General features: G+C 44.3%; 1 protein-coding gene across 2 annotated transcripts in view; it reads left to right on the forward strand.

The window, feature by feature from the left end:
- Positions 1-4,641: 4,641 nt before the first annotated feature.
- LOC139541964 (voltage-gated potassium channel KCNC1-like) overlaps positions 4,642-12,217 on the forward strand; it is a 49,575-nt gene continuing 41,999 nt past the window's right edge. For both annotated transcript variants that reach the window (XM_071346902.1, XM_071346904.1), the window contains exon 1: positions 4,642-5,730. In XM_071346902.1, coding sequence (XP_071203003.1) covers positions 5,026-5,730 — 705 coding nt within the window. In that variant the 5' untranslated portion in view covers positions 4,642-5,025. The remainder of the gene's footprint in view (positions 5,731-12,217) is intronic.

Below are 12,217 nucleotides of genomic sequence, written 5' to 3' on the forward strand. Positions count from 1 at the left end.
TAGAAAAATCACCAATGACTTTTTAATATCTTAAATCTGCTTGAAAATATAATGCAAGACTTGAAAATGTCTGTCTAGCAATGATCAACAACCATTGAATATTTTTTGTATAATAATGTGCAATTATTGTACAATCCCAGTGTGCAACGCTCCTAGAGATCTAGAACAACTCACAGCTGTAATCACTGCCAAGGGGATTCTAACATGTATTGACTCAGGGGTGTGAATACTTATGTAAATTAGCTATTTGTGTATTTCATTTTCAATACATTTGATCAAAACCTTTTCACTTTGTCATTATGGGGTACTGTGGGTAGATACGTGTATTGTGTGTAGATGGGTAATCAATTTAATCCGTGTTAAATGCTGTAACACAACAAAATGTGGAATAAGTCAATACTAAGTCAATAGTTTCTGAAGGCACTGTACATTTTCCTTTGAAAATGAGCTTTAAGCTATCTCAAGTAGCAATTAACTTATAATGTTTAAAAGTAGTTCATCACTTCCATTGGAAAGGTATATGGATTTGATTGTAAAGGTCTATAGGTCTTCTCTGCTTTCTATTTGTCACGACTTCCGCCGAAGTTGGTCCCTCTCCTTGTTCGGGCGGTGTTCGACGTCACCGGTTTTCTAGACGCCACCGATCCACGTTTCATTTTCATTTTTTTTTGTCTTCATTGTACACACCTGGTTTCCATTCCATAATTATTGTTCCCTATTTAACCCTCTGGTTTCCCCTTTGGTTTTGTGCGTGTTTGTTCATGTCAAATTGTCTCGTTTATGTGAACTGGATTATTTTTCTCCTTCGTGGAATATTGTTTTTGAGTAAAGTTACGGTTATTACTCATCTCTGTGTCCTGCGCCTGACTCCGCCTTACCTGCATCACCTAGACATTTGACACTATTCTGTCATTAATTCTCTATAATGGTAAAATGTCTTTAATTGCAATGATAAAATCTAAATGTTCTCACCATGTGGTTGTATTGCGGAGAAACATCATGGCTAGATAGTGTTTAGAATTGATCTGCAGTCTTAATGTTGAAGATTTGTTACTGTTCATGTAGGCTATTAATTATGACCAAATAGTGACCAGATAAACCAAAACTCTACATAAAGTAGTCGAGTAAAGTAAGCTAACTAATAAAAGTTCCTCATTTTGAGAAATAGGGATTGAAAGTAAACATTGGTCTATGAAAATAGTTCAAGATTCTTTGGGTGCAAGAACTAGAACCCCTATCTCGTCCTATGCATAAACAGTGCCGCTGTCCATGGTGCTAAAATATGATCCCTCAACAATACTGTACATTGATCTGCGCATATAGTTCAAGATTCATACTCCCCTTTGGGATTTGGGTGCAGTAGAGCCTCTATCCCGTCCCATGCAAATGTCAGCAGCGCTACTGTCCATGGTACTGAAATCCTATCCCTCAACAAGTCATTGGTCAATCTATGCAGATAGTTTAAAAATGTTTGTTTCCCCCTTTGACTTTGAGTGCACGAGAGTTGACTAGAGCCCCTATCCCGTCCCATGCATAGGAAAACAGCAGTATCTGCTTTCCATGGTGCTGAAATGTGATCCCTTAACAATACATTGGACTACTCACATACTCTGTAGTTCAAGATTCTTTGTTTCCCATTTTGAAGTTTGGGTGCACTAGACTCGACTAAAACCTCTATCCTGTCCCATGTATTGCAACAACAACAAAAAAAGCAGTGGCTGCTGTCCATGGTTCTGAAATGTGATCCCTCAACAATACATTCATTGATCTATCTATTCCATGCGGATAGTTTAAGATTCTCTATTTTGCACCCTAGGAGTTTGGGTGCAGTAGAGACACTATCCCATCCCATGCATAAGCAGTGCTGCTGTCGATGGTGCTGAAATCTGATCGCTCAACAGTACAAGCACAGATAGAACAATGAGCCAGATATTTCACTGGATGTATAAATGTGAAGCATCCGCTTGGTGTTTCCACTCACTACCAAATATGGTAGTGAGAGGAAGTCCACTGGCGGGCAGTGGGAGAAGATGGAACGAGATGGATTTTGGCCGACATTCTGCAAATCTTCTCATCAATTAAACATTTAATCTCAATACAGTTTTCTGTTCCGAACAGAACGGACTAAGTTTGGCAGACTTCACCCTTTGCAAAAGTTTTTTAAAATTGCGCTGTTTAGGAGTGCAAAGGCGACTTGAGTTATTGCACGTGTGCATCTAACAGAGTAGGTATTCCCTAACAGAAATATGCAGGTGTATAGTAGAATGCGCCAACAGGATATCGCTAGCACGTACTTGGCTCTGCCCACCTCCTTGCTTGTTCTGCCCACTGGCTCATTTGTCCCAATTAGACCACAACTTGTCATTTCCATCTTGGTTTACTTATAAAAATTGTACAAGTGCTACTCTGAGGGAATCACCCTCAGTTCTAAGCTGACCTTTGATTAGATCTTATTTTCTCTTTCAAATGTCCTATATATTTACATCGTCATTTGAAATAGCTAATTTCCAACTGCAAGAAACGCAGTAAACACAAAAAAACACTTTGATATGATATTGCGCTGTTCCTAAATTCAAAGAGCTCCTGGCATTTTTTTGGTGAGCAAGCAAAAGAAGTACTGCAGTGAAGACTATTGCCAAGTTTTACTTTGACGGTCAAGACTAAGGAACCGGAATCCTGTCTTACTTACTCTATTAATCTATTACTGTACGACTATTACTTCTACTTCTTATTAGGGGCTCCTGAGTGGCGCAGCGGTCTAAGGCACTGCTTCTCAGTGTTAGACGTCTCACAATAGACCCTGGTTCAATTCCAGGCTGTAGCACAACTGGCCGGGATTGGGAGTCCCATTTTTTTTCTCTGCGCACAATTGGCCCAGCGTTAGCCGGGCTAGGCCGTCAATGTAAATAGCGGTCGGTCTCTAATCCTTCTAAGTAATGTTCTCAGATCTGTGTGACTGAAAAGCCTGTGTGTGAATTTGAGAAAGTAAACAAAGGTAAAGTCAAGAAATTGACAATGTTGTTGAAGAGAGAAAAAAATGCATTAAGCTAAATGTAAATGGATGAGAAAAAGTCCCCAAAATTAAAAGGGGGTAAAAAAGTAAAGAGCAAAGTGAGAGAAGCTTACTTTGCGAAATAAATAAAAACTGAGGGGAAATTAGTAAAAATGGGAAAAAGGATATGAAAATAAGAGTGAGGAAAAAAGAGAACACACAAGTAAAAGAGGAGGAAAAGATAAGAGGAGTGCAGAGATGGGATGAGAGAGGGACACTGAGAAAAGAAAGAGAGTGTGAGAGGAGGAGGAAACTGAAGTCCAGATTCCCCTTGAATTAAATGTGAATCCCTTATGCGGGATATGAGATTGAGTGAGCGAGGTGGGGAGAGAGAGAGCAAGAAAATGAGATTAGTATACAGCATGTAGAGGCTTTGCAATGAAGAACGCCTCATTTTTAGAAGCATTGGAGATGTGCTGATCTAGCGAGGAGAAGGAGAGAAAGCACATAACTTCAGCTTTTTACTGCAGTGGAATTCATTAACTTTTATAACACACTCTCTCTCCCTCTGCCTGGTTTCTTCCTCTCTCCCTCTCTCCCTACCTCTCATTGTCTCATTCTCTCGCCTCGCATCCTCTCTCTGTCTCTCCCTGCATCCCATTCTCTCTCTTCCCCCCACCCCCTCCATTATCGGTGCACAGCCTGTGTTGCTATCGTTCATTGAAATGTCTATAGTGGTGAGGTCGTAAACATGCTGGATTCACTCTCTCCTCCCCTCCTCACAGAGAAGGATTCTGTCTTCTCTCTCTCACTGTCTCTCTCTGTCTTTTCCTTTCACTCTATCTGTCCTGTCCCCAGGTCTTTGTTGAGCATCACTTGTTTTCCCCGATCTAGATTATTTCTGTCCTTTCTGATTACCAACAAGCTGATTGATGATCTCTCTTACTCCCCCCTCCTCTCTCTCTCTCTCTCTCTCCCTCTCTCTCTTACACACACACACCCCCACCCACCCCACACACACACACACACACACACACATGCACACATACAATACAGAAGAAGCTATGGAACAGCATGACATAACCGTGCTTTAGTTGAATGTAACTGGAGTAGGGGATACAGGGATAGAGGGAAGCATGGTGCCTGTAGCAGACTGATTGAGGTGATCTAACATTAGTACGGGCACTGCACTCCTGGGAAGCAATAAACACACACGCATGCAGACACACGAATACACACACATCGAATGCTCCGCCACCTTACATCAGAGAAGCATTAGGGACGAGCGAAAGGAGATGTGAAGGAACGAGTTGTATCCCCAATTTGTTATGCTATTCCTCTTCCCCTTTCTCTCTTGCTTTCACCCTTTCGCTCATTCTCATTCCTCAGATGCTGTCCCTCTCCCCAGTGACACACACACACTCCCCCGCTCTCTCTCTCTCCTATTGGGTACCGAGGCAAGCAGATAGCAGCGGAGGGGGCGGGGGTTGGCTCTGTTGATGTCTGATAGTGGCCTAATTAGAGATACTATTTCAATGAATTGGGAGAAATTTGAATCATTTTGGTATCATGTACACGTCATCTTACAGTAACAGCAGCAGGAGGCACAACATGTAGCTAGTCAAATGCGAATGACACCAGGGTGCTGAAATATTACATGGAAGATATTTTGCTTATAGCACATTCATAACACAACATGTATTTTTAATAACTTAACCATTATCATCCTTGTTAAATCAAACGTGACATTCCCCACATTTCACAAATGTATTACTGTATGTTAGTCAATGAATATGAACTAGGCCTACACCTCCACAGTCTTCTGGTGAATATTGCTTGTCTGAACCGCCTTGTTAAACCAACTTTACAGCCAACCTGTTTTATCTACTGAAATCGTGTAGTTTATGCAACTGCTGCAATGTCATTTACTACACTCTATGCACCTTACATTAGGAATCATAGCATAACTGTAGTGTAGACTGTTACTCTAACTTCATTGGAATTTGAATGTTCATATTTGATCCATATATAAAATGACATTCCTTTCTCTCCCCGCAGACTCCTCCTCCCGCCTGCTCCCCCGTTTTCTCTCCTCCTCTCGCTCCCTCCGTTCCTCTATGCTCAGTTCGGTCTGTGTCTCCTCTTTCAAAGGGTGCAAGAGTGGGAAGAAATCGTTCAACAAAGCATGTTACACTGCAGACATGACTTGTCCGTCGGAAAGCGAGAAAATCGTGATAAACTGCGGGGGGGTGCGACATGAAACCTATCGAAGCACACTAAAAACGTTGCCCGGTACCCGCTTATCTTGGCTTACCGAGCCAGACGCCTTTAGCAACTTCGATTACGACCACAGAAACGACGAGTTCTTCTTCGATCGCCACCCATCCGTCTTTTCATTCATCCTCAACTATTACCGCACAGGGAAGTTGCACTGTCCGAACGATGTGTGCGGTCCGCTGTTCGAAGAGGAGCTGGCTTTCTGGGGCATCGATGAGACGGACGTGGAGGCGTGTTGCTGGATGAATTATCGCCAGCACAGGGACGCAGAGGAGGCGTTGGACAGCTTTGAGAATCCCGAACCGGAGTTGGCAGAGGACGACCCAGCGCTGCCAGGACATGAAGGGGACATGAAAAGACTGTGCTTGCATGAGGACGGAAGGAAAAAGACTTGGTGGGAAATCTGGCGGCCCAGAATGTGGGCCCTTTTTGAAGACCCTTATTCCTCAAAATATGCCCGGGTGAGTGACTCTTTTTTTCTTAATTGATTGCTTTAAATGTCCAATTTGTCATTTCAACTGTGACAACTAACATCTGAGTTACAATAGGTTGTTGAAAGTTTCTAACATTAGCTTTCCATGATCAAACCTATATGCCTAGTTGTTATGAATAATGAATGCTAGATTTTCATTCAAGCAATCATAATCGAGCAAGTAGGCTATGACTTCCTTGACAGTTTGCTTGTGTTAAGTAGCAAGATATAGACTCACGGATACGGAATAATTCATTGTGATAGCATAGGAAAAATTATATGGCTGCTATTTTAATTTCAGATTGCAGACTATCGGCTAGCCTACTTGTTGATATTATTTCGCTATGAGGGTGCTGCCATCGATATTAATCACATATTTTTTTAATTCATGATTTCACATTAATATTAGTTACATAATTTAGCCTGCTACAAGAGGTTCCATACCTGCATCCAAGCGAAATGTTTTCTCCGTTTCACTCCCGTAGCCTACCTAACCTACCCAACATTCTTCATTCGCCTGTTTTACGATGCGCCTAGGTACGCTGTATTTCATGTTATTTTTTGAGCGCTCATTTAATCCTAGGCTTTATACATCGAAGCTTGAACATAAAACAAGTCCCCTTTCCGTTTTTCTCCATTTGTCCTTGGGGATTCTCATTTGTAGTTATCTTAGGCGATGATAAATCCCCTTCATGCACTCTTTTCAGACCCATTTCCTAGAAGCTGCCTTCGATTCGAATCAGTTGGATTTCAAGTTAATAGTAATGAGAGCCGATGAGTGGAATGTACACAGGCTTTCACTGTTTGATGAATGATTATCCTTGAAAGTGCAGGAGTCACATATAGTATAATATACTGTAAGGGTAACAAGATGAATGATTTCCTATTTTCCCCAGGATACAGGGTTTTGATAAAGATTATGGATTGAATAATTGAATCGAATAGGCTATGGTTCTTTATCCACACATGCCCTTAGGAATTAACATGCACGCAATGCCTAATTAGCTGGCCATATGGTTTGCTTTGTGTATAGAGACGGTACATTCATGCATATGGTAACATACACTCCTATTTATTTTGAGTACAGTTCGTTTCCGGCTTTATGACAATGCAAAACACTACTCTTTAGGCACATACACACTCTGTATGAATGCATGTAACCAGGTAGCTCACACAAACACAGGCACACAACAGACACAAAGACACCTGCAGCAAAAACATTAGAGATCCAAGTATCTGTACTGCACATGCAAACATACAGTATCTGTCAAAAGTTTGGACACACCTACTCATTCAAGGGTTTAATAGTGAAGACATCAAAACTATAAAATAACATTGATTTGTTTAAAAGTGTTAAACAAAACAAAATATGTTTTATATGTGAGATTCTTCAAAGTAGCAACCCTTTGCCTTGATGACAGCTTTGCACACTCTTGGCATTCTCTCAACCAGCTTCACCTGGAATGCTTTTCCAACAGTCTTGAAGGAGTTCCCACATATGCTGAGCACTTGTTGCATGCTTTTCCTTCACTCTGCGGTCCAACTCATCCCAAACCATCTCAATTGGGTTTCAGGTAAGACCCAGGTGCAGACTGTGTAGAAGTAACAATGTTTATTGTAACAACAGGGGCAGGCAAATGACAGGTCATGGTAGGCTGGGGTCGATAATCCAGAGTAGTGGGGCCAAGGTACAGGACAGCAGAAAGGCTCAGGGTCAGTGGCAGGCAGAGTGGTCAGGCAGGCGGGCTCTGAGTCAGGACAGGCAGGGGTCAAAACCAGGAGGGTGAGAAAAGAGAGACTGGACAAAGCAGGAGAAGAGACACAAAACGCTGGTGGGCTTGAACAAACAAGACAAACTGGCACAGACAGACAGAAAACACAGGTATAAATACCCAGGGGATAAGTGCGGAAGATGGGCGACACCTGGAGGGGGGTGGAGACAAGCATAAGGACAGGTGAAACAGATCAGGGCGTGACATTAGGTTGAGGTTGGGTGATTGTGGAGGCCAGGCCATCTGATGCAGCACTCCATCACTCTCCTTCTTGGTCAAATAGCCCTTACACAGCCTGGAGAAGTGTTGGGTTATTGTCCTGTTGAAAAACAAATGATAGTCCTACTAAGCGCAAACCAGATGGGATGGCGTATCGCTGCAGAATGCTGTGATAGCCATGCTGGTTAAGTGTGCCTTGAATTCTAAATAAATCGCTGACAGTGTCACCAGCAAAGCACCCCCACATCATCACACCTCCTCCTCCATGCTTCACGGTGTGAACCAAACATGAGGAGATCATCCGTTCACCTACTCTGCGTATCACAAAGACACGGCGTTTGGAACAAACATAAAAAATGTGGACTTATCAGTCCAAAGGACAGATTTCCACCATTGCTTGTGTTTCTTGGCCCAAGCAAGTCTCTTCTTGTTGTAAGTGTCCTTTAGTAGTTGTTTCTTTGCAGAAATTTGACCATGAAGGCGTGATTCACTCAGTCTCCTCTGAAACGTTGAGATGTGTCATTTATTTGGGCTGCAATGTGAGTTGCAGTTAATTGTCGATTTCTGAGGCTGGTAACTCTAATGAGCTTATCCTCTGCAGCAGAGGTAACTCTGGGTCTTCCTGTCCTGTGGCGGTCGTCATGAGAGCCAGTTTCATCATAGCGTTTGATGGTTAATGCTACTGCACTTGAAGAAACTTTCAAAGTTCTTGAAATGTTCCGGATTGACTGACCTTCATGTCTTAAAGTAATGATGGACTGTCATTTCTCTTTGCTTATTTGAACTGTTCTTGCTACAACATGGACTTGGTCTTTTACCAAATAGGGCGATCTTCTGTATATGACCCCTACCTTGTCACAACACAACTGAATAGCTCAAACGCATTAAGAAGGAAAGAGATTCCACAAATTAACTTTAAACAAGGCACACCTGTTCATTAAAATGCATTCCAGGTGATTACCTCATGAAGCTGGTTGAGAGAATGCCAAAGCATGTGCAAAGCTGTCATCTGGATTGGGTCACCTGATCTTTTCCTGTGGCCGCATTGGCTTTAATGTAGTGTAACAGGAAGTGCCTCTATTGGGTGCTCTCGCTGATGGCGGAGACTACACGAATGGGATCGATTCCCGACCATCACCACTAAGTCCAGGGTTTCTTGAACCGGGACATATGGGTGACATGCTTGAACTTATGGATCTACATATGTCTCATTGTGTGTGTATGCGCGTGAGAGTGTGTGTGTTTGTTGACCATGCACTGGTAGACTCAGAGGGTAGTGGATATGTGGACAGAGCTACACTGATGCACCTAGCATTTCTGACAAATGGATATAAAGTAACCTTAACCTTGTTTTGCAGTTGACTGTTATTATATCTATATTATATCTATGTGCCTCACATGTACATACTACCTCAATCAGCCTGACTAACCGGTGTCTGTATGTAGCCTCGCTACTTTTAAAGCCTCGCTACTGTATATAGCCTGTCTTTTTACTGTTGTTTTATTTCTTTACTTACCTATTGTTCACCTAACACCTTTTTTGCACTATTGGTTAGAGCCTGTAAGTAAGCATTTCACTGTAAGGTCTACACCTGTTGTATTCGGCGCACGTAACAAATACACTTTGATTTGATATCCAGTTATTACACTGTAATAACTATATTTCAGTAACTAAAACATATACATTGTATGGTAAACTATTCTGTACAACACCATACATCTTTGTTTCATATGTGCATGTGTGCAACCTAACCTGCCTGCATCTCATCATTACACCCATATCCATCTCCATGGTGGTTGTCTATATTTTACTGATGATGGTCTGTGTGTTAAAGCATGTTAATCTGTGTTATATAAATCAGAGGGTAGCTTGTTGACTGTATTCATCATACCAGCCAAGATCTATTGGTGAGCGTGAACACAGCCCCACCCAGGCCGGCGTTATGGCGGGCCTTAGGGGGCCTGGCCCGCCCTACCATACCATACCTCCTTGCCAGTCAAAATAAAATATTTAAATATTGATAATATATTAGACCAAGATGCGCGCCGGCAGAAAGATCCATCAATCTCAGATTAAGCATCCGAGTGAGCGAAATAGCCCCCTTTGTCTCAGTATGTGTATCCCATGTAACTGGTGCTGTCTGGACAAAATGAGTACGGCATACTCTATTTGTCCAGACAGCATCAGATACATGTGATACGTGCAGTATATTAAGACAGCTCACTCAGATGCTTTATCCCGTGAGATAGTTTCAGCCAGGATATAGTGATGCCGTAGCGCGGGGGAGCGGTGCAGAATATACAGAGCTGAAAAAAAATATTTCTGGGAGATGTATTCTGCTAAATTCAAAATAAATGATTGAATTGCTACTAAAATTCCATGAAAATGTCGGCTGTAGCAGCCTGTAGGTATGTAAATTGTGGTTTCTTCCATGTCTTCTCTCTCTCTCTGGCGGGGTGCAAATGATGAATAACTGTAGGCGTGTGTACAGAGGCCCGTCGTTTGGAGGTGTGACCATTTTGAGCGGTTCAAATCCGATGTTACAAGAACAGCCACAGACAAAATGATCTACCAAAGAGTTGCTAAAACGGCTGTCCTCAAAACAGTTTGTTATGGACTTGGGGCTCATGTACGATGCACTTGAACTCGCTCTACTGCTTAGTTTTCAGAAACGTACCATCTGTATTGCATATGCAGACAAACTGATCCACCGCATTAACCTTCTCATCACACCAACGAGATCTAGGATCCAAATTCACCACGTCTGCCACGATGTTGATGAAACTCCACGGACCCCCTCTTGCGCAGTCTAACCCGAGAACGATACGTGACCACTTGGTTACGGTGTTGTCCTTTCAGGACCACGATTCAAAGGGTGCTCAAACCTCTTAAAATAATCCTCATCAAGTTCTGTCCTATTCATTGCTTATTATTGTCACGTTCCTGACCTTATTTCCTTTGTTTAGTCTTTGTTTAGTTGGTCAGGACGTGAGCTGGGTGGGCATTCTATGTTTTGTGTTTCTATGTTGGGTTTATTGTTTGGCCTAATCTGGTTCTCAATCAGAGGCAGGTGTTTGTCATTGTCTCTGATTGGGAACCATATTAAGGTAGGCTGTTTTCACTGTTTGTTTGTGGGTGATTGTTCCTGTTCGTGCGTTCATTGTTTTTTCATTGTTCACTTGTTCAGGACTGTAGCGTCGTTGGTTTCGTTCTATTTATTGTTTTGTTCGTATTGAAGAGTATTCAAATAAATATGGATACATACCACGCTGCGATTTGGTCCTCCTCTCCTTCAACCAACGACGAGAGTCGTTACAGAATCACCCACCAAACTCGGACCAAGCAGCGTGGTAACGGGCAGCAGCGGCAGCATCAGCAGCGATGTCAAGACTCCTGGACGTGGGAGGAAATCCTAGACGGGAGAGGACCCTGGGCACAGCCAGGGGAATATCGGCGCCCTAAGGCAGAGCTGGAGGCAGCGAAAGCAGAGAGGCGGCGTTTTGAGGAGCTAGCTCGGCAGCAGAATGAGGATCTGGGTTACACTACTTGGGAGGAAATAGACAGGTGGTCGGTCGACCCAGGGAGAGTACCGGAGCCCGCCTGGGATTCTATGGAGCAATGTGCGGAGGGATACCGGCGAATGGAGGCAGCACGGCGAAGCGGTAGGAAGCCCGAGAGACAGCCCAAAAAATGTATTGGGGGGAGGGGGGGGGCTAAAGGGGTGTGTGGCGAAGTCAGGTAGGAGACCTGCGCCAACTTCCCGGGCTTACCATGGAGAGCGAGAGTACGGGCAGACACCGTGTTATGCGGAAGAGCGCACGGTGTCTCCTGTATGTGTGCATAGCCCGGTGCGGTACATCCCAGCTCCACGTATCGGCCGGGCTAGATTGAGCATTGAGCCAGGTGCCACCAGCCTTACGCATGGTGTCCCCGGTTCGCCAGCACAGCCCAGTGCGGGTTATTCCACCTCCCCGCACTGGTCGGGCTACAGGGAGCATTCAACCAGGTAAGGTTGGGCAGGCTCGGTGCTCAAGGGAGCCAGTACGCCTCCACGGTCCGGTCTATCCGGTGCCACCTCCTCGCCCCAGTCCAGTACCACCAGTGCCAACACCACGCACCAGGCTTCCTGTGCGTCTCCAGAGCTCTGTTCCTCCTCCACGCACTCGCCCTGTGGTGCGTGTCTCCAGCCCGGTACCACCAGTTCCGGCACCATGCACCAAGCCTCCTGTGCGTCTCCAGAGCCCTGTACGTCCTGTTGCTGCTCCCCGCACTAGCCTTGAGGTGCGTGTCCTTAGCCCGGTACCACCAGTTCCGGCACCACGCACCAGGCCTACTGTGCGCCTCAGCAGGCCAGAGTCTGCCGTCTGCCCAGCGCCGCCTGCGCTGCCCGTCTGCCCAGCGCCGCCTGCACTGCCCGTCTGCCCAGTGCCGTCTGAGCTGCCCGTCTGCCCAGCGCCGTCTGAGCTGCCCGTCTGCCCTGAGCC

This window comes from Salvelinus alpinus, chromosome 17 (genome assembly GCF_045679555.1).
Source record: "Salvelinus alpinus chromosome 17, SLU_Salpinus.1, whole genome shotgun sequence".
NCBI lineage: Eukaryota > Metazoa > Chordata > Actinopteri > Salmoniformes > Salmonidae > Salvelinus > Salvelinus alpinus.